At 39.8% G+C, this 23313-nt stretch overlaps 1 protein-coding gene across 1 annotated transcript in view; it reads right to left on the bottom strand.

The window, feature by feature from the left end:
- The window catches only part of LOC103444957 (long-chain-alcohol oxidase FAO4A), a 33354-nt gene that overhangs the window by 9873 nt on the left and 168 nt on the right, over positions 1 to 23313 (bottom strand). Inside the window, 5 exon segments of the mRNA XM_029096668.2 lie at positions 10473 to 10742; positions 20805 to 20998; positions 22049 to 22204; positions 22325 to 22621; positions 22763 to 22948. Coding sequence (XP_028952501.2) covers positions 10473 to 10742; positions 20805 to 20998; positions 22049 to 22204; positions 22325 to 22621; positions 22763 to 22948 — 1103 coding nt within the window.

Here is a 23313-nt window from a genome sequence, read left to right as displayed (position 1 = left end):
CTCGCTCCCAAGGCCCCGAACTTCAAGAATAAGGGCAAAGCACCTGCCACAATGAATGACGATATGTGCTATCGTTGTGGTTCCAAGGACCATTGGTCCCGTATTTGCCGTGCTCCCAAGAAGGTTGTGGATGCATATCATTCTCGTCGTACGAAGTTTGAATCAAACTTCCTGCAAGTGGACGAACCGGAGACTACAAAGATGGAGGTTTCTGATTTTCAGGAGGATACCACTCCTATGGAAGATTAGAATCTTAGACATAGACTTATTTTTCAGTTAAAATAAGACAATTGGGGCCGAATTCCACCTTGTGGCCGAACCCCACCTTGTTTTTTGGTTGATTTTGAACAATTTTCCTTTATGTTTTGGATTATTAGTTGGCGATTTATTTTGGATATTAAGTTTTTAATCCTTGAATAAATGAAATTATTTTGAATTGATACTTGTTTTTATAAACTTTTATGCATGTGACCGATTCAAATTAATTTTTCATTCTAGGTATGACTAGTGGGAAAGTTAGTTGTCTGGCAGATAGTGCAACCACGCATACTGTTTTGCGTGAACGCATCTATTTCACTAACTTCGTACCTAAGAATGCACCTCTGACAACCCTCTCAGGCCCATCCAACCTGATCGAAGGATACGGTAAGGCACGTATAATGTTGTCCAATGGTACAATCTTGACCATTGCTGAGGCACTCTATTCTCCACGTTCCGGAAGAACGTTACTCAGTTTCAAGGACATTACAGATAACAATTACCACGTTGAAACCCACGTAGAAAACGGAGTTGAATTTCTGTGCGTAACTTCCTACGAATATGGCCAGAAGCGTATTCTAGAGAAGATGGAGCGTAACCCAAGTAGTCTGTATACTACGACCATACGCCCCATAGAATGCCACTATATGGCCGGCCCTACCACAGGGACCGCGCACGAAATTACACTTTGGCATGATCGTTTGGGACATCCTGGACGAATAGCGATGCGCCGTATCCTCAAAACTTCACACGGGCATCCACTAACCCGAAGCTTAGGTTCGATCCATGAAATTGCATGTCAAACATGTTCTATGGGAAAGCTTATTACTAAGCCTTCTTATGACAAGATTCGTTCGAATCCTCCCATTTTTCTACAATGGATTCAGGGGGACATTTGTGGACCGATTCAACCTCCCTGCGGACCATTTAGATATTTTATGGTTTTGGTTGACGTTTCTACACGTTGGTCACACGTGTGCTTGTTGTCCACAAGGAACGCTGCATTCTCCAAACTGTTGGCTCAGGTTATCAAGCTCAGGGCTCACCACCCTGATTATCCGATCAAATCTATTCGATTGGATAATGCTGGAGAATTCACATCTAAAACTTTTGATGACTATTGCATGTCGGTTGGGGTTGAAGTTGAACATCCTGTACCCCATGTTCACACCCAGAACGGCCTGGCAGAGGCTTTCATTAAGCGTTTACAAATGATTGCTCGATCGTTGGTCATACGTACCAAGCTCCCGATCGCTGCTTGGGGCCATGCAATATTGCACGCAGCAAAGTTGGTCCGCCTGAGGCCTGTTGCGACACAACCATTTAGTGCCCTTCAGTTGGTCACCGGATGCGAACCCGACATATCGCATCTGCGCGTTTTTGGTTGTGCGGTCTATGTGCCGATCTCGCCGCCCTTACGTACAAAAATGGGGCCTCAGCGAAGGATGGGAATCTATGTCGGATATGATTCTCCTTCGATTATTCGTTACTTAGAACCTTTGACAGGCGATCTGTTTACCGCTCGTTTCGCGGATTGTCACTTCTATGAGACAGTCTTCCCGTCGTTAGGGGGAGATAAGAACGTCAACGTTCCTAATGAACGACGCGAATTATCGTGGACGACTCCCACTTTGTCTCATTTAGATCCCCGCACCGCTCAGTCTGAAGCTGAAGTGCAACGCATATTAGATCTCCAGAGCATAGCTCAGAGCATGCCAGATGCTTTCACCGATCTAGCGCGCGTGACAAGATCACATATTCCAGCTGCGAATACGCCTGCAAAGATGGATGTACCAAATGTACGACGGACTACCCTCCTGGAAGCCCGGGACGCCAATTCTGGTGATCCACGTACATTAGCGGCTAGCCAATCATCTGCCCATACACAAAAGCGTGGCAGACCCCTTGGTTCAAAGGATTCACACCCCCGGAAGAGGAAAACCACGGCACAAGGTCCTGAAGAGCCTACCGTGAATCCGACTATCGCTTACTCATTTTACCCAACTCATGAGGAAATTCTAGATTATGGAAGCGTCCTTGAAGAAACGAATCCTCCTCCCGAGAATCGTGAGATTTCGGTCTATTATGCTAGCTTAGATGATGTGTGGCGTAGAAATGAGATGATTGTCGACGATGCATTAGCATTTGCAGTAGCTACTGAGATCATGTTGAGCGATGACATTGAACCGCGTTCCGTTGATGAATGTCGACGTAGAGCTGATTGGTCAAACTGGAAACAAGCAATCCAAGTAGAACTTGATTCATTTGCGAAACGTAAGGTGTTTGGACCTGTAGTTCCTACTCCTCCACATGTGAAGCCCGTTGGCTACAAGTGGGTTTTCGTTCGGAAGCGTAATGAGAAGAACGAAATTGTGCGTTACAAAGCTCGTCTTGTAGCACAAGGTTTCTCACAACGCCCCGGGATTGACTATGACGAAACTTACTCACCCGTTATGGATGTGATTACTTTTCGATACCTTATCAGTTTGGTAGTTTCCGAAAAACTGGATATGCAGCTGATGGACGTAGTAACCGCGTATCTCTATGGGGATCTTGATACGGAAATTTATATGAAAGTTCCCGAAGGACTTACATTGACTGGTTCAAATATTTCCAAACCCCGGAACACGCTCTCAATTCGGCTGAGGCGTTCACTATACGGTTTGAAACAATCCGGAAGAATGTGGTATAACCGTTTAAGTGAGTATTTGACTAGTCAGGGATATGTGAATAATGAACTATGCCCTTGTGTGTTCGTTAAGAAGTCACATTCCGGATTTGCGATTGTTGCAGTATATGTCGATGACATGAATCTCATCGGAACTCCTGAAGAGCTCGCGAGAACTGCTTCGCACCTGAAGTCGAAATTTGAGATGAAAGATCTAGGTAAGACTCGATACTGTCTCGGTCTCGAGATAGAGCATTGTTCGGATGGAATCCTAGTACATCAATCGAACTACACCCAGAAGGTGTTGCGCCGTTTTAATGAGGATAAAGCGAAGCCTTCGAGTACTCCTATGGTCGTTCGTACGCTAGATGCAAAGCGAGATCCCTTCCGTCCGAAGGAGGATGATGAAGAGATTTTGGAGCCTGAAGTTCCTTATCTAAGTGCGATAGGCGCTTTATTGTACTTAGCTCAATGCACTAGACCCGACATCTCCTTCGCTGTTAATCTTTTGGCAAGATACAGCAATGCACCAACACGCAGACATTGGACTGGCGTGAAAGACATCTTCCGTTACCTTAAGGGTACTACGGATTTGGGCTTATTCTATCCCTACGAATCCTCGAGTGATGCCGCACCCTATGCTCATCGGGTTGATTCTCGCCTTGTTGGTTATGCCGACGCTGGATACTTATCTGATCCGCATAAGGCGCGTTCTCAAACGGGTTATGTCTTTACCGTTGGAGGCACCGCAATATCTTGGAGGTCAACTAAACAGACCTTAGTTGCCACTTCGTCTAACCATGCTGAAATTCTCGCCTTACATGAAGCAACTCGGGAATGCTTTTGGTTGAGAGCAGTAGTGGGCCATATTCGAAGCTCCTGTGATCTTCATCCCGCCGTTAATGCCCCGACGACGATTTTTGAAGATAACGCAGCTTGCATCGAACAGCTCAAGAAGGGTTACATCAAAGGAGACAACACCAAGCATATTACGCCGAAGTTCTTCTTTACACATCAACAACAAGAGCATCAAAAGATTGAAGTCACGCAAATCCGATCACAAGACAATCTGGCCGACCTCTTCACCAAATCACTACCGAAGGCGACGTCTTCTGGGTGTAGTTCGATTGATGTACTAGGATTCCATCCGAACAATGCTCTATCTCGAGACCGAGACAGTATCGAGTCTTACCTAGATCTTTCATCTCAAATTCCGACTTCAGGGGCGAAGCAGTTCTCGCGAGCTCTTCAGGAGTTCCGATGAGATTCATGTCATCGACATATACTGCAACAATCGCAAATCCGAAATGTGACTTCTTAATGAACACACAAGGGCATAGTTCGTTATTCACATATCCCTGACTAGTCAAATACTCACTTAAACGGTTATACCACATTCTTCCGGATTGTTTCAAACCGTATAGTGAACGCCTCAGCCGAATTGAGAGCGTGTTCCGGGGTTTGGAAATATTTGAACAAGTCAATGTAAGTCCTTCGGGAACTTTCATATAAATTTCCGTATCAAGATCCCCATAGAGATACGCGGTTACTACGTCCATCAGCTGCATATCCAGTTTTTCGGAAACTACCAAACTGATAAGGTATCGAAAAGTAATCACATCCATAACGGGTGAGTAAGTTTCGTCATAGTCAATCCCGGGGCGTTGTGAGAAACCTTGTGCTACAAGACGAGCTTTGTAACGCACAATTTCGTTCTTCTCATTACGCTTCCGAACGAAAACCCACTTGTAGCCAACGGGCTTCACATGTGGAGGAGTAGGAACTACAGGTCCAAACACCTTACGTTTCGCAAGTGAATCAAGTTCTACTTGGATTGCTTGTTTCCAGTTTGACCAATCAGCTCTACGTCGACATTCATCAACGGAACGCGGTTCAATGCATCGCTCAACATGATCTCAGTAGCTACTGCAAATGCTAATGCATCGTCGACAATCATCTCATTTCTACGCCACACATCATCTAAGCTAGCATAATAGACCGAAATCTCACGATTCTCGGGAGGAGGATTCGTCTCTTCAAGGACGCTTCCATAATCTAGAATTTCCTCATGAGTTGGGTAAAATGAGTAAGCGATAGTCGGATTCACGGTAGGCTCTTCAGGACCTTGTGCCGTGGTTTTCCTCTTCCGGGGGTGTGAATCCTTTGAACCAAGGGGTCTGCCACGCTTTTGTGTAGGGGCAGATGATTGGCTAGCCGCTAATGTACGTGGATCACCAGAATTGGCGTCCTGGGCTTCCAGGAGGGTAGTCCGTCATACATTTGGTACATCCATCTTTGCAGGCGTATTCGCAGCTGGAATATGTGATCTTGTCACGCGCGCTAGATCGGTGAAAGCATCTGGCATGCTCTGAGCTATGCTCTGGAGATCTAATATGCGCTGCACTTCAGCTTCAGACTGAGCGGTGCGGGGATCTAAATGAGACAAAGTGGGAGTCGTCCACGATAATTCGTGTCGTTCATTAGGAACGTTGACGTTCTTATCTCCCCCTAACGACGGGAAGACTGTCTCATAGAAGTGACAATCCGCGAAACGAGCGGTAAACAGATCGCCTGTCAAAGGTTCTAAGTAACGAATAATCGAAGGAGAATCATATCCGACATAGATTCCCATCCTTCGCTGAGGCCCCATTTTTTGTACGTAAGGGCGGCGAGATCGGCACATAGACCGCACAACCAAAAACGCGCAGATGCGATATGTCGGGTTCGCATCCGGTGACCAACTGAAGGGCACTAAATGGTTGTGTCGCAACAGGCCTCAGGCGGACCAACTTTGCTGCGTGCAATATTGTATGGCGCCAAGCAGCGATCGGGAGCTTGGTACGTATGACCAACGATCGAGCAATCATTTGTAAACGCTTAATGAAATCCTCTGCCAGGCCGTTCTGGGTGTGAACATGGGGTACAGGATGTTCAACTTCAACCCCAACCGACATGCAATAGTCATCAAAAGTTTTAGATGTGAATTCTCCAGCATTATCTAATCGAATAGATTTGATCGGATAATCAGGGTGGTGAGCCGTGAGTTTGATAACCTGAGCCAACAGTTTGGAGAATGCAGCGTTCCTTGTGGACAACAAGCACACGTGTGACCAACGTGTAGAAGCGTCAACCAAAATCATAAAATATCTAAATGGTCCGCAGGGAGGTTGAATCGGCCCACAAATGTCCCCCTGAATCCGTTGTAGAAAAATGGGAGGATTCGAACGAATCTTGTCATAAGAAGGCTTAGTAATAAGCTTTCCCATAGAACATGTTTGACATGCAATTTCATGGATCGAACCTAAGCTTCGGGTTAGTGGATGCCCGTGTGAAGTTTTGAGGATACGGCGCATCGCTATTCGTCCAGGATGTCCCAAACGATCATGCCAAAGTGTAATTTCGTGCGCGGTCCCTGTGGTAGGGCCGGCCACATAGTGGCATTCTATGGGGCGTATGGTCGTAGTATACAGACTACTCGGGTTACGCTCCATCTTCTCTAGAATACGCTTCTGGCCATATTCGTAGGAAGTTACGCACAGAAATTCAACTCCGTTTTCTACGTGGGTTTCAGCGTGGTAATTGTTATCTGTAATGTCCTTGAAACTGAGTAACGTTCTTCCGGAACGTGGAGAATAGAGTGCCTCAGCAATGGTCAAGATTGTACCATTGGACAACATTATACGTGCCTTACCGTATCCTTCGATCAGGTTGGATGGGCCTGAGAGGGTTGTCAGAGGTGCATTCTTAGGTACGAAGTTAGTGAAATAGATGCGTTCACGCAAAACAGTATGCGTGGTTGCACTATCTGCCAGACAACTAACTTTCCCACTAGTCATACCTAGAATGAACAATTAATTTGAATCGGTCACATGCATAAAAGTTTATAAAAACAAGTATCAATTCAAAATAATTTCATTTATTCAAGGATTAAAAACTTAATATCCAAAATAAATCGCCAACTAATAATCCAAAACATAAAGGAAAATTGTTCAAAATCAACCAAAAAACAAGGTGGGGTTCGGCCACAAGGTGGAATTCGGCCCCAATTGTCTTATTTTAACTGAAAAATAAGTCTATGTCTAAGATTCTAATCTTCCATAGGAGTGGTATCCTCCTGAAAATCAGAAACCTCCATCTTTATAGTCTCCGGTTCGTCCACTTGCAGGAAGTTTGATTCAAACTTCGTACGACGAGAATGATATGCATCCACAACCTTCTTGGGAGCACGGCAAATACGGGACCAATGGTCCTTGGAACCACAACGATAGCACATATCGTCATTCATTGTGGCAGGTGCTTTGCCCTTATTCTTGAAGTTCGGGGCCTTGGGAGCGAGGTTTGGGCGCTTCTGGGCTTTGTTTCCTCCCTTGGATGGGCCTTGGCTCTGTTGACCTTGGTGGGATGGCTTCTGGCCGCCCTTACCACGCCTCTTTTGGCGTTTTGGGTGCTGATTAGTGCTATAATGTGCTTCAGGCACAGCAGTAGCCCCAGTAGGTCGAGCTTGATGATTCTTCATCAACAGCTGGTTCTGCTTTTCAGCAAGAAGTAAAACAGAGATCAAATCCGAGAACTTAGTGAACTTCTGAGCTCTATATTGTTGCTGCAGGACAATATTAGAAGCAGAGAAGGTCGAGTAGGTCTTCTCCAGGAGATCCTCTTCAGTCAAAGTTTCATTGCAAAACTTGAGAAGTGATCGGATTCGACAAACTTCAGAATTATATTCATTCACAGACTTAAAGTCTTGGAAGCGCAAGTGCTGCTAGTCGTGTCTTGCTTCAGGCAAGAATATGTCCTTTTGGTGATCGAAACGATCAGCCAAAGCGACCCATAATGCACGTGGATCCTCCTCAGCAAGGTACTCAGTTTGTAAAGCGTCATGGATATGTCTTCGGATGAAGATCATAGCAGTGGCTTTTTCAGCCTCGCCAACAGGTTTATCTGTTGCTTCTTCAATAGCAGGACGCAAGTTCTTTGCAGTGAGGTGGAGCTTCACATCTTGAACCCACTTGAGGTAGTTCCTTCCAGAAACCTCCAAAGCGGTGAAGTCGAGTTTGTTCAAGTTCGACATGTTCCTATCACAAAATAGATGGACAAGATGTGGTTAGTGTAATGGAGAAAAATCAATCCATTCACATAGGAGTAGAACATACAGGTTCTAATAGACATGTATTGGTTGAATTTTGCATGAAAAACTTCGGGTTTTCATGGGTGATATGTTTAAGTGAAAACTTCAGGTTTTCTAACAAGGCATGTGTATAAGAAACTTCGGGTTTCAAAGTAATTATGAACTTCAGGTTCATATATTCCTGCAGGCAAACACAAATATATATGCAAACAAATATGCAAAGAATATATGCAGAAATATTGTATAATGATAAGTGAATTAATGTATTTTTTTTTTGTCTTCGGGGCCAAATTAAAGTGTGGGTGAAAATATAAAAACCCATATTATTTTAAAAAAAATTAAATAATAAAATCTCGGGGCCTAAAAATATAGGCCGAGGACCCCCGGGTGTAGGCTGCAGGCCCACGGGGTGAGAAGGGAATGGGCTGCTGTGTGCAGTCCTAAAAATTTTTTTTTTTTCGTCAGCCCAAGACAGTGGGCAGAGGAATTGTTCGAGTGGCAAGCCCTAAATGATGGGCTGGATCCAAAGTGGCCCGTGCAAAGGCAGTGATCCAGTGCTGCGAACAGAACATCAAAGCCCAAAGGGCTGATGTTAAGGCCGTGTGCAGCTAAGCCTTAATGGGCTCGGGTTGCAGGACCAAAACATCCCAGCCGTAGCTGGGTGTGTCCATCGGGGAAGAAGGCCGGTCTTTGATTGACGGCGCCAGTGCAGGGGACAGTCCATGGTCTGTGCAAACCATGTGTCGTCGGAGAACCAAGTACTCATCGACGGAGATGAAATCTCGACGTCGGGGCAAAGAGAACCAAAAAAATTCAACTGAATTCAAATGAAAAAAAACCCATGGAATTCTTCTGGAATTGCACGGAATCGTTATTGAAAACGATGGGTTGTGTCCAATTTGCATGACTGCCGGTCGTGTTGCGTCGGAAGACTCGACGGCAAGGACCTGGGCTTCAGGCCGTAGGTCGGGACAAGGTGCTTCAAACGCACCGTGTGGTTCCATGCTTGCGGGTGTGGGTTCTCGGTTTGGGTTGGGCCATCGCAGGCTGCGGGCCTGGTGGCTTACGGCCTTGCATGGTGCAAAGGCACGGGTTCGACTAGAACCCTAATTCCCAAATCACAAAAAATATTTTTTTTCAATTCAATTATATTATATGCATGTATAATTTTAATGAATCACATATTTATGTTGATGCATATGCAAATAATAGTTTCAATGCATGTACATATGTAAGATTCAATTCATGACAAATATCAAATTCACATAATTGTAGCAATTTTGATTATGAAGCATACACAATTTACGTAGAATCTAAAATACGTAAAACGTAAAGTTGGGTCATGCATCATGGTGAATGTTCATGCTATCAGGGCTTGCAAAATATCGAGTTAAAAGCCGTTGTTTGGAAAGAACCTGATTGCGTGATGATATGGATGAACTGGTTTGATGCAGAAAAAAAATCTCCAACGTCAGATTCCTAAGCGCAGCGGTAGGAGCGTGCTGATAACGTGTTGTGGTCTATTTTATCTGACAGAGGGACTAGGGCCGGCGGCAGAGAGAGAGAGGAGAGAGATGTGTGTTTGTAGAATTGTAGGGGAATGTTTGTGTTGTTATCCCTCCTACATTGTGCCTTTATTTATAGTAGTAAAGGGAGAGAAGATATTTCTTCTCCTCCAAGTAATACAAGTTGTAATAGGAAAGGATAACTAGAATCAAATCTTATCTAGGATTTACACAATCATACTTAAACTAGGAATGTTTACAACAATTTTATAATTTTTATAAAATTTCTTACGATTTGGTGGCTTATGTAGGCGGAAACTGACTGCACGATGTATAATGAACGAACACGATAACAGAATCTCCGAGATCCCCAGGAAAAGGATCCTCGTCCTTTTCCTATGTAGGCGTTCATGTAGCTTGTGGCTTGTGGGCCCACTAGGATTTTTATATCTTTTCTTTGGTTCTAACTAGTATTTTTATTTATATAAATAATATAATATTATTTCATAGGATACCCGATTAGATAGAAAATTATTTTGGGGGCCCTTAAATTTTGGGGTCATGTGCCATGGAATCGGTAGCTCCCCCTCAACGGCTTTGTTGGTGTGGAATATGAACTTTCGTCATAGTATCAAGCAGGTTTAATTGAAATTAACTAGTTGAACTACTTTCAATAGCTAATTAATTTTGAGTTGGAACGTCAAACTTCCATTAATCTTATTAATAAATTTACAAATCTTTTAATTCGATGGATCAACTAATTAATAAATGGTGTAGTATATACACACAACAACTTCCCATGAAAGACGATATCAAAATTGGAACCAAAACTAATTCAAGGCTTCACATTACGGATCCATGTGTGATAATATACCTCTTAACACAGAACGAATGATTAAGAATATTTAAAGGGTACCTGAGTGAAGAAGACAAGGAGAGTAAGAAGCTTCATGGTCTTGAAGACCATCCTAAGGAGAGAAAAATAACTTAGAGACCATGACAGGACAATCTCTTCCCGGTTCTGCTGAGACACTTGAGGAAAGCTCTGAAGGTAAGGGAATTGGCTTGAAAGGCTTCCTCTCCCACACAGTATGAAGCTCCCTAACCATGTTGACAAAAGCCACAATGCTAATCGCATCAACCACAACTTTGGGTGTTTCAGCCTCACACTTATCAATCCCCCAACCTACACATGCATTCATCAATCAACATTTTTTTGAACAAAACAATAGGTTAATCTACACTTAATTGTAAATTCATTTTAATTATATGGACGGGGATTAGAACTTGGGTGCAGAGAGTGAAGCACACTGCTATAGCCAACTTGACTACATATATGTGGACATGCATCAATTAAGTTTAATTGCGACACATCCAGTTCAAATTAATAGGACTCTAATTAGGTGCTGATGAGGGAAATCGGACCCAAAACCTTAGTGCATGGCTGAATTATATTACCGGCTCACTTGAACTACAAACCATATAATTACAATAAATAATTATGTAAATATTTGTGTTTAAAAATTCAAGTAATACGTGCAGGGAAATTGTGAGATTTCATGTGGGATTTCTAGTAACTAGCATGCATATACAATTCAAAATTTATATACGAAAGCAACGGAAGCATGTTATCACATAATATCAAAGCTATAGTCATGCAAATCCCCTTCAAGATGCATATGTTTATATAAGATGCATCGAAAACAATTTATTGAAGAACAAAGTGTAGGAGTAGTTTTATACCTCTTGATCTAGACTTTAGACCAAGGATGGACCACCTCCAAGCCCTTTGTTGTTGGAACTCCTTGAGCCTAGCCTCCCTCCTTGCCTCCTCCACTTTGTTAGAATGAGTGCTCCTTGGTTCTCCTTAAGTCTCCAAAGTTGAAGACCTCTAAAGATCCTCACCCACTAGAGTAGTGAGAAGGATGAAGGAATAACCAAAACGGTGAGAAGATGATTAGCTAAACCCCCCTTTGGTGGCCGGCCCTTTGAGTGTTGAGAGAGATATTTTCTTTTTCTCTTTTGTTGTTTTAACACTTCAAAAAAACCCTTATGAAACTTTGTGCTATAAAGTTCCTTTTATAACAAAAAAGAAACAAGTCAACATTTGACTCTCTCTCTCCCTCCTTTGGCCGGCCCCTTTAGTGTTGTTTGGGCTTTGGGCTTTTATTATTTTAAGTCATCCTATGCTTGAATAAAAGCCCAATGGGTTTAGGCCCAATGGGCCCAATTAGACCCGAACTTTTCTTTAAGCCCAAAACGATCTTTTATCGCTTTTATGATTTCTTTAGACATTCTAATTAATCACAACACTTAATTAATCCAATTAATTATTTCCATCATCCATTAGTTACTCACTACAAGAGTGTATTGGTGAACAATCATTTTAGGTTCTAATTAGCAAGGCAATGAGGTGATTGGCACCAATCCAATTGATTATTTTTAATCCAATCACTTAGTGAATTAAAACTTACTTTTAATTCACCTTCTTCTTTGACGACTACATTTAATCATCTAGAAGAACTCACAAGTCATGAGTGACATCTAACCATATATCATGGCTACCCAAGTTAATGTAGAATTTGTTCGGAGAACCTATTCAGTTGGAATTACAATGTAATTCGATCCTTCTCTAAAACAATACTCTCAATCACATTACTAGGGTATGGATATATTATGTCAAACCCCTAATGTAATTATTCCTTCTTATATGATTCATTTGAGTCGTATAGGAACGCTTTCCTTTATTACGCTCGATACTTCGCCCGAAGATTCCCGAATCATATCTTAGAGTATTCATCCTCTCTTAACGAGGATTAGAGATTCCTTGTTGCGCATTCACTTGCCTCCATGACTAAGTAGCTTAACCCCAACTATGCCGTGGACACCCGCGGATGGAGTGACTTTGACATAATCAAAGATCAAGTACCTAACCACAAGACAACTATGATGCCTCAGGTCAAAGGACTACTTACATTATTCCAACCATTAGAGTTACTTGCTTGACATGTGAGTAGACCTCCATGCAAGTACCCTCGTTCGATTGTGTTCAGTGAACTCATTCCCTTAATGAGCACCTACATACCTGTCTTAGTGTCACTACACGAATGGGACGAGACTTTCCATCCTTCCAATTGAAGCGGACATAGTATGTACCGGTCTATGCATTGTCAGTATCCCTCCGACAATCCTATGACCAAGAACCTTTTGGACATGATGGTTATGTGAAGAAGGTCTCTGTAGTCTAACATCATTAGATTACTTCTTCCATCAATCCATTGTCCATGGATTCACTATTTAGGACATATATCATGTGTTGAGATAGTCCTAATTAGAATCTTTGCCATTTGATGTACAAGAATCATCTATACATCCATTCATTGTCCTGAAAGGTTTCTTCCAAAAATTGACTTTCAGGGCATATTTCCAACAATCTCCCACTTGCACTAAAGTCAATCACTAGTGTATCTCATAGATACTAGTTCAGTGAGCTTATGCTCGTAGGTTAACTTGGTTATGTATTAATCCTTTTAATTTATAAAAGGGATTTACTTATCAAATGTTTCTAAAACATTTGATGATGTCTCTTTCTTGTGTTCAAATACTTTGATGAGACTTTGATTCCATGGCTTGAGCTATCGCCCCATTACGTCGTAGTGTCCAACTAACGACCTTATGGTTTGGATTCAATCATTGGTTCTATAAGAACCCCTTTTATTCAAAACACCTTTTGAAGCAGTTTCTAAAACAATATATCGCCATATATTTCGTTTGTATACTTTATACATACTTTGCTCCAACCTTGAGACCATTGTAGTACAATACTAACAATACATTCATATGATTAGTACTTCATCCATTATGAAGTTCCATTTGTTAAAATGGGTTATTTTTCACTTTGGTTAATAACCTAAGTGAATGCACGCTTCCAGAGTCCCACTCTGATGTTCCTTTCTTAAAGGCAATAATACTCTATCAGTTGCTATGGTTCTGATCCTGGGCTATAGTAATATCTTAAAGTGACAACCCCTGTGGCTTTTCACTTTTGGATATCATCTCACAAGTCCATACATGTGTCCCTTTTGTGATTTTATGACACATTCATTATAAGGGTTATGAAAGTGATTTTCTATCATATAGGAAAACACCTTCTCAAATCTTCAACATTTGAGATTTAATTTCCCCAAATAACATCCTTGAGATAGCCTTGCTTTATTAATAAGTCCAATTTCAAGTCTATACTTTAAAATTGACCGTGTCACGTTTTGTCATTTTTTCGAGTAACATCTATGTTTTATCAAGTCTATCAAATAGACTTTATTCATATCTTGTTGCTCAAATTATGACATCACTCCCACTGACCTTATTGTAACTTAGCATTCATTCAAAAAACTTAACACTTACATTTTCTTGATTTGAATGCATATTACTCCCACTAACTTGTCTTGGATCTATTGACAATCATTAAGATCCATTAGCTTATTGATGATGTCTCAACAATTTTGGGACTATCAACAACTCTAGCTAACACAAGTTATTTAAACGAACATACATAAAAGAATTCCTTCTCAAGTAATTCCATTTGATATGTGTGACTTGTTTTATCAAGTCTATTCATTTAAATTATATGGTGTCATACACCATACTTCAAGTTTTAGTCATACTAAGACCTTTAATGTAGTCATATAAGAATTATCCAAGTCTTTAGTGGAAGCATGGCTCCTACTAAGGATATAGAAACTCAACCATTCCTTCTAGGTGGTTGATATAATTCTTTATCAAAACTACATAGAGCGTTATAGTTACATGAGATGTTGAATTTGGATTGTCTTGTTGTTAAACCATATATTGTGACTCATTTTAAAACTATTCCCTTTTGTTTCATCAAATTTGTCCATACGCTTTGTTATTAGCTTGGTCTCATAAAAGAGAATGATGGACAACTCCCAACATATAACCATTTTATGTTAGGTTGACGAAACCAACATTCAAAGACTATTCTTTAGAATGTTACACAACATAGAATTTTAACTTTTGAAGAGCTTGAGTCCTTTAACAATTAAAATTACAAACTCTTAATAATAGTCAAGTACTATTATTCTTTAGACAACTATAAACCAATCATATTCAAGTTTATATCCTTTTTCACACCTCCCACTATTTCTCATGACTTTAATGAGAAATCACTTCATACATTCAAAAAGTATAAACGTGAGTATACGGGTAGAGGACATTGTGTAGTAGCTTTAAAACCTTTCAAGCTCATTTGTTTCAATCTTCACTAAGTTAATGTCTCGTTATTAAGTGACTAAAGTCTTTAAACATTTTATAGATTTAGACACTTCTTTCTTGGTTTAATCACTAACACAATTGAAATTTTAAAACCAATTTTAAGAATGCCTAATTAGTTGTTCAAAACTACTAATTGAATCAAGAGTGATCTTGATTATTGTGTTTTAAGTGATAACCATATAAGAAACGTTTTTCTTATTACTTATATCATTATAATGTGATCTTCCTTTTCTTCAAGAAAGGAATTTCTAGACCTTTGTCAATTCATATAGAACTCATAGGTAGACAATTGGAACCAAATCTAAAGATTCATTGTATCCTTCTATGTCTAACACGTGAGATCTATCCATAATTGATAAGTCTAAAGTTTGGTTATCACATTACAATAACTGATATAATTCTTGTATCTCTACTAGGATACAACAAGACAATATTCAATTCATAGCACTACTTTAAGGAAATAATATATTAGAAGGCATTCATCACATTACATTAATATGATAATTCAAACATTCATAATGTTTAATACAAAAAGAATTAGCTCTATACATTTAGAGACTAATTAAATACCTTCATACATTTAGGCACTAATAGTGGTCTTCCATCATATGAAGCCACTTAATAAGTTCTTAACAAAATAAGAAAGTTTAAAGACTATCTTTAAATGCCTAACAAACTTCCTAAGTAGTAAGCAAAAAACATGATGGCCGAACCCTTCTCCATACTTTTCTTTGCTTGTTCATCTTCTACTTGGCTCCTCCACCTATATACAATTATACAAGTGATTATCCCTTTATATCAAATATAAATTTTTTAGAAGATCTAACAATTAGAATTGAAGATAAGAACATAAACCATACCTTGTGGCTTGTCCTTAAGAGTTGCAAGGTATAACCTGCAATTCCTCTTCCAATGCCCCTCCTTTCCACGGTGGTGGCAAGTCCCCTTGGGCTCCTTTGCCTTCTTTTTCTTCACTCCTCCTTGCGGCTTAGGAGTGGGTGACTTCTTCTCCTTCCCTTTGCCTTTGCCTTGCGGCTTAGCCTTGGAAGAGGATGGCTTGTTGTAGGCTACTGCAGCAGTCCCTACAATGTTCTCTTTCTTCATAGTCTTCTCAGCGGTTACTAACATGTTTAGTAACTCAGAGAGAGTGTTATCCATCTTGTTCATATTGTAGTTCATAACGAACTGCGAGAACGAGTCAGAAAGAGAAGCCAAGATGAAGTCCTGGGCCAATTCCCCGTCAAGTGGAGTCCCTAGGTTCTCCAATTGTTCAAAGAGTCCAATCATCTTCAGCACATGTTGATGCACTGGAGCTCCCTTGACCATCTTGGTCTTCACAAGTTCACTGATAGTGCTAAAGCGACGGTTGCGCGTCCTTTCACCATATAACTCCGTAAGATGGAGTATTATGGAAGATGCACTGTCCATGCCCTCGTGCTATCTTTGTAGCTCCTCATTCATGGAAGCCAACAGATAGTACTTGGCTTGTGTATCATCCTTAACGTGCTTGTCATACTTAGCACGTTCATCCTCAGTGGCCTCAGGGCTAAGGGATATGTGAGGTGGAGCCTTGTCTAGTACGTAAACAATCTTCTCCAAGGTTAAGAGAATCTTGACATTACGATACCATGATGGGAAATTGTGCCCCTCTAGGCAATGTTTGTCGAGTATTTTCGCGAGTGTGCTTCCAACCATATCTAAATACATAAACAATAAAAATAATTAGTTTGATTGTTGATTAAGTCAAACAATTCGGGTCTTTAAACCGATTGACACCACCCACCATTTTTGACAAATTCCATATCCCTCAAGATGGAATCCGGGAGATTTCAAAGAAAGCTCCTAGCGGGTTACGGGAGGCTCACTATTACCAAGCCCACCTCACGATGATACGATGTCGGCTAGCAAAAATAATAATGAGAGGGTACACTTACCCATTCACAACAACCTCTTGCGATTACCCATCTATTTGGCCTCTAGAGAACAATGCCTCACGATGATACAATGTTGGCACCATTTCTCTTAGTTAGGTTTCGACCCACCATGCCGGTTTAGATAGGGGTTCAAGTATGACCTCACGATGATACGATGTTGGCCACACTCGTTGCCTACCTTCACCTCATCAAATGTTTATATAGACTCCTCCTAAGTATAAGCATGCACTTTACACTTCCCCATGATAGGGTGAAGGCAGTGTACAAGTCATAAACGATTGGAGCCTACCATGGTGGAAGGCCATGAAGAAGTGTTCAATAGCACCTCTCCGCTTTCAACTTAAAATTGTTTGTTGGTTGAGGGATTTTAAGGTCTCATCATTTTTTATTTATTTAATCACATTCAAATAAATTGTGTCCTATTATAACTACTAGTCCAAAGTTAATGAAATTAGTAGCATATGATATCCCAACTATTTGTTTTCATAAAACAAATCAATATCAAAACATTTTTCAAAATATTGGAGATATATATAACTACTAATTATATTCATTATACTTTAGTAGCGTATGATACTCCCACTATTTGTTTTGAGAAAAACAAATCAATATCAAAAACGAATTTTTCAAATATTGGAAGTAACTACTACTACTACGGTTTTTGCATTCCTTTGAAATTGGACTTTATAGTTATCTTAGGCTCTTGGATGACCATGGACTTATTGGGTTATTGCAACAACGAGCCAACATTGTTGAATAAGAACTCGGGGATGTTGTGTCATTTTAATTACGTGCTTTTCAATCCAATTAAAACAATTTTTCATTGAGCCATTAGAAATGAAAGACAATCATTCATTGCTAATTAGGGCGTTGGACCCATTTAATCTTTAATCTCATGTCAAAACCCTCTTTTAATTATGTCTCCTTACCAATAGTTAAAGAAACTCTAGTCTAGTACTAGAGGGAATCAACCAATTAAAAGAGATTAAGAAGTAATAAGAATTACAAACCAATTTGTACAAATTCCTACAAATTACACATACTAAGAGGGAGAGAAAGATTAATGTCTATCATGACAAGGTCCAATTGAAATAGTAATTAAAACACATTCCCAAGGTTCAAACAATTTGAGTTTAGCGCCCTTTCTCATAGCTCAATTATCATTTAAGGCATAAGTCCATAGTCAACCATTTTCTAACTACTTAATCACATTAAATAATTAATTGGAATGCAACATAAACAATTAGATTTAGTGCATATGGGCATAATAGTATTATGAGTTTAAACAACTAACAAAATTAAAATCAAATATTTTAACTTTCTAGTTAGTAGGGGCCTAAATGCAAATACAAAAAGTTAGGGGTCAAACCGTAAATACTTGAAAGTAAAACAACTTTTTCAAATTACAAAATAGCCCCAACAAGTGGGAAATCCATTAGGGTGGCCGGCCACATTAAGAGGGATGGGAGGTCTCACCCATATTGCATTAAATCAACATAAAGTAGAAAAATCCAAATTTTACTTGTCACTTGACTTAGGCTTTAAGGACTTTAGAGTAATGGTGATGGAAATTCACCTAGTCAAGTCTAGGGTTTAATAAATTTTGGGAAAGCTATGGATGGTAAGTATACCATCCAAAACCATAAAACAATTTATGAACTTTAAATAAAACCATTTTCACCAAAAACAAAACCATGAACACCAAGAACAAAACCATGAACACAATTTCAAGATTTGTACATTCTTGGTGATTTGTCAAACCCAAAAGCATAAGTGACAAGCTCTCTACTTTCTAGCTTCAAAGTGTGTGTCTGTGATTTAAAATAAAACACAAACACAAACCAAAATATCCCCTTTATGCTGTGCCCCCTTTTTGGAACAAAACCCCAAAATTTTGTTCTAAACTCAATCTTCATTCATGTATCCAAAACACTTTTGCATACATATCTTTTTCAACTATTGATTCATATTTTTCAACATTTGAAAAACAAAAGATAAACATACTTTGAATGAAGCAATAACATGTCATACATAAAATTAAAACCCATATGCATAAAATCCAAAAGGACACATCAAACATAAACCTTTGGCTCTGATACCACTTGAAGGGAAATTGTGAGATTTCATGTGGGATTTCCAGTGACTAGCATGCATATACAATTCAAAATTTATATACGAAAGCAACGGAAGCATGTTATCACATAATATCAAAGCTATAGTCATGCAAATCCCCTTCAAGATGCATAGGTTTATATAAGATGCATCAAAAACAATTTATTGAAGAACAAAGTGTAGGAATAGTTTTGTACCTCTTGATCTAGACTTTAGACCAAGGATGGACCACCTCCAAGCCCTTTGTTGTTGGAACTCCTTGAGCCTAGCCTCCCTCCTTGCCTCCTCCACTTTGTTAGAATGAATGCTCCTTGGTTCTCCTTAAGTCTCCAAAGTTGAAGACCTCTAAAGATCCTCACCCACTAGAGTAGTGAGAAGGATGAAGGAATAACCAAAACGGTGAGAAGATGATTAGGTAAACCCCCCCTTTGGTGGCCGGCCCTTTGAGTGTTGAGAGAGATATTTTCTTTTTCTCTTTTGTTGTTTTAACATTTCAAAAAACCCTTATGAAACTTTGTGCTATAAAGTTCCTTTTATAACCAAAAAGAAACAAGTCAACATTTGACTCTCTCTCTCCCACCTTTGGCCATCCCCTTTAGTGTTGTTTGGGCTTTGGGCTTTTATTATTTGAAGTCATCCTATGCTTGAATAAAAGTCCAATGGGTTTAGGCCCAATGGGCCCAATTAGACCCGAACTTTTCTTTAAGCCCAAAACGATCGTTTATCGCTTTTATGATTTCTTTAGACATTCTAATTAATCACAACACTTAATTAATCCAATTAATTATTTCCATCATCCATTAGTTACTCACTACAAGAGTGTATTGGTGAACAATCATTTTAGGTTCTAATTAGCAAGGCAGTGAGGTGATTGGCACCAATCCAATTGATTATTTTTAATCCAATCACTTAGTGAATTAAAACTTACTTTTAATTCACCTTCTTCTTTGACGACTACATTTAATCATCTAGAAGAACTCACAAGTCATGAGTGACATCTAACCATATATCATGGCTACCCAAGTTAATGTAGAATTTGTTCGGAGAACCTATTCAGTTGGAATTAAAATGTAATTCAATCATTCTCTAAAACAATACTCTCAATCACATTACTAGGGTATGGATATATTATGTCAAACCCCTAATGTGATTATTCCTTCTTATATGATTCATTTGAGTCGTATAGGAACGCTTTCCTTTATTACGCTCAATACTTCGGCCGAAGATTCCTTAATCATATCTTAGAGTATTCATCCTCTCTTAACGAGGATTAAAGATTCCTTGTTGCGCATTCACTTGCCTCCATGACTAAGTAGCTTAACCCCAACTATGCCGTGGACACCCGCGGATGGAGTGACTTTGAAATAATCAAAGATCAAGTACCTAACCACAAGACAACTATGATACCTCATGTCAAAAGGCTACTTACATTATTCCAACCATTAGAGTTACTTGCTTGACATGTGAGTAGACCTCCATGCAAGTACTCTTGTTCGATTGTGTTCAGTGAACTCATTCCCTTAATGAGCACCTACATACCTGTCTTAGTGTCACTACACGAATGGGACGAGACTTTCCATCCTTCCAATTGAAGCGGACATAGTATGTACCGGTCTATGCATTGTCAGTATCCCTCCGACAATCCTATGACCAGGAACCTTTTGGACATGATGGTTATGTGAAGAAGGTCTCTGTAGTCTAACATCATTAGATTACTTCTTCCATCAATCCATTGTCCATGGATTCACTATTTAGGACATATATCGTGTGTTGAGATAGTCCTAATTAGTATCTTCGCCATTTGATGTACAAGAATCATCTATACATCCATTCATTGTCCTGAAAGGTTTCTTCCAAAGATTGACTTTCAGGGCATATTTCCAACAATACGAGTGTGCATAATTAATTACTCGTTGTGGTGTTCCTGCCAGGGAAGCTGAAGTCCGGTAAAAGGCGATGAGTGACGCATTAGCGGTGGTGGCATCGGAGACATCGATGAAAGGCAAGAAGGTGTCACAAATGGTAGTGAGTGACTCCATTTCACGGGAGGAGAGAGAGTTTGGGTACACATTTATCTCTCCTCCTAGACTATCAGAACTCCAAGCTCCTCAGTAGCTATTGCATGTTCTTGCTGTATTCCATTGATCTCCGACTGCGAGAAGCTACCAGAATCTCTAGCACCATTAATTTGCTCCATAGCTTTCATACAAGAGATTGAGGGAGAAAGAAAGAGCTTCCGAGAAAGAGAGCGCGCAGAGCATGAGTTACCAAATTTTGACAATAAGCAGTGAGTGTGTGTGGGGTCAAAAATTGATGCAGTCAGCAAAACTAGCAAAAACCGAAAGGCATTCAGAATGAAAATAACGCATCATAACCTACCCTTTAATTCACTCACTGTAACTACCATGCATGGCCACATTAATTGCAGGTTTCTCTTTTTAATTTTTATTTTCGGTTTTGAAAAATCGTCAATTAGTCACTTAAACACTTCGTATGTTTCTGCTTCAGTGGAGTGGCTCTATTTGTTAAACATAAAGCGTTCATGCATTGGGCAATTCAGAGAGTGTTTCCTGCTAAGTCGTCCTTATGAGGTCTTTGATGTATACATGCATGTGGTTGGGCGGTGTCAATCGGAGCCACAATTTTATAGTAACGGAGTCATAATTTCGGTTAAAATGACTTCATCAGACCAATTTGTCGAGCTTCTAGTGAGAATCTGCCAAGGTAATCAGCCCACGTTTTGTTGTTTCTGTCGAGGCATATTGAGTGTGCTATTTCATCAAACACTTGTCGCGAACCATACAGTTTGCACGCAAGAAATAGAAAAAGAAAGAAGACAATCTATTGATCATCACAATTTTTTTTCTGCAGAATTATTGCCTATTAGTGGTGTGGAATTGGCTTATCAACATTAATTGAATTTACGGCTTAATTTTTTTCATTGTATTGCATAACTAAGAAATATATACAAAATACAATCCTTGTTCTATAAGGAAATAATAAACAATAAAGGACACACATATATCCTTCCTAATAAAGGATTCTTAATATTTAAAATATATTTACATACCCTTTTTACTTACTACTCACGGCAACACTCGCCTTCAAGTTGGAGCATAGATATCACACATGCCCAACTTGACAAGTAAGTCACCAAAAGATCTACTACACATAGCATGAGTGAGGATATCCGCAAGCTGCTCTTCCGAGTTCACAAACGGTATTGACACAATCTTCTTGTGAAGCTTTTCCTTAATAAAATGATGATCAACCTCCACATGCTTTGTTCTGTCATGTTGTACCAGGTTCTCTGCAATCTCCCATGCGGATTTATTATCACAATACAAGCTTATGGCCTCATTTGCTTTAAAACCTAGATCCCAAAGTAACTTACATAACCAAAGAACTTCATATACTCCATGCGCCATACCTCTGAATTTGGCCTCAGCTGAAGACCTTGACACCACATTTTTCTTCGTGCTCCTCCAAGTAATTAGATTTCTGCCAACAAACGTAAAGTATCCAGAAGTAAAGTGTCTATCAGTCACATCACATGCCCAATCAGCATCAGTAAATCCCTCTATCCTCATATGACTGGAATTTTTATACAAAATTCCTTTTCCCAAAGCCGACTTCAAATAAGCTAAAATCCACATAACAACTGTCATATGATCCACACTTGGTGAGTGCATAAACTGACTCACCACACTTACTGCATAGACTATATCTGGACGGGTATGAGCTAAATAAATTAGTCTTCCTACTAGCCTCTAATATCTGCCTTTATCTACTAGTTCTTGATCCGGATAAATTCCCATGTAATGTTTCTTCACAATGGGAGTATCCACGGGTTTACACCCAAGCATACCAGTTTCCTTCAATAAATCCAGAACATATTTTCGTTGAGACAAGAAAATACCTTTGGATGAACGAGCAACTTCAACTCCAAGAAAAAACTTCAAGTCTCCTAAACTCTTCATCTCAAACTCAGCAGAAAGGTTCTTCTCCAGTTTGACAATTTCATCTGAATCATCACCTGTTATTATCATATCATCTACATAAATAATCAAGGTCGTTACTTTACCGTTTCTCCACTTCACAAATAAAGTATGACCAGAATGACTATGATAATACCCATTCTTTCTCATGGCCTGAGTGAACCTCCCAAACCATGCACGAGGTGACTGTTTAAGCCAATAAAGTGACTTTTGTAATTGGCACTCTCCCATTTTTTCTCCGTTACTATACCCTGGAGGGAAATCCATATACACTTCTTCCTCTAGATGTCCATGAAGAAATGATTTTTTACATCAAACTGTTTCAGTGGCCAATTCAAATTTGCAGCTAATGAGATAATGACTTGTACCGTATTCATCTTAGCCACAAGAGAGAAAGTTTCCTGATAATTAACTCCGTATG

Source organism: Malus domestica, chromosome 16 (assembly GCF_042453785.1).
Source record: "Malus domestica chromosome 16, GDT2T_hap1".
NCBI lineage: Eukaryota > Viridiplantae > Streptophyta > Magnoliopsida > Rosales > Rosaceae > Malus > Malus domestica.
Note: the sequence above shows the minus strand (reverse complement) of the source record. Positions and strands in the feature narration are given on the sequence as shown.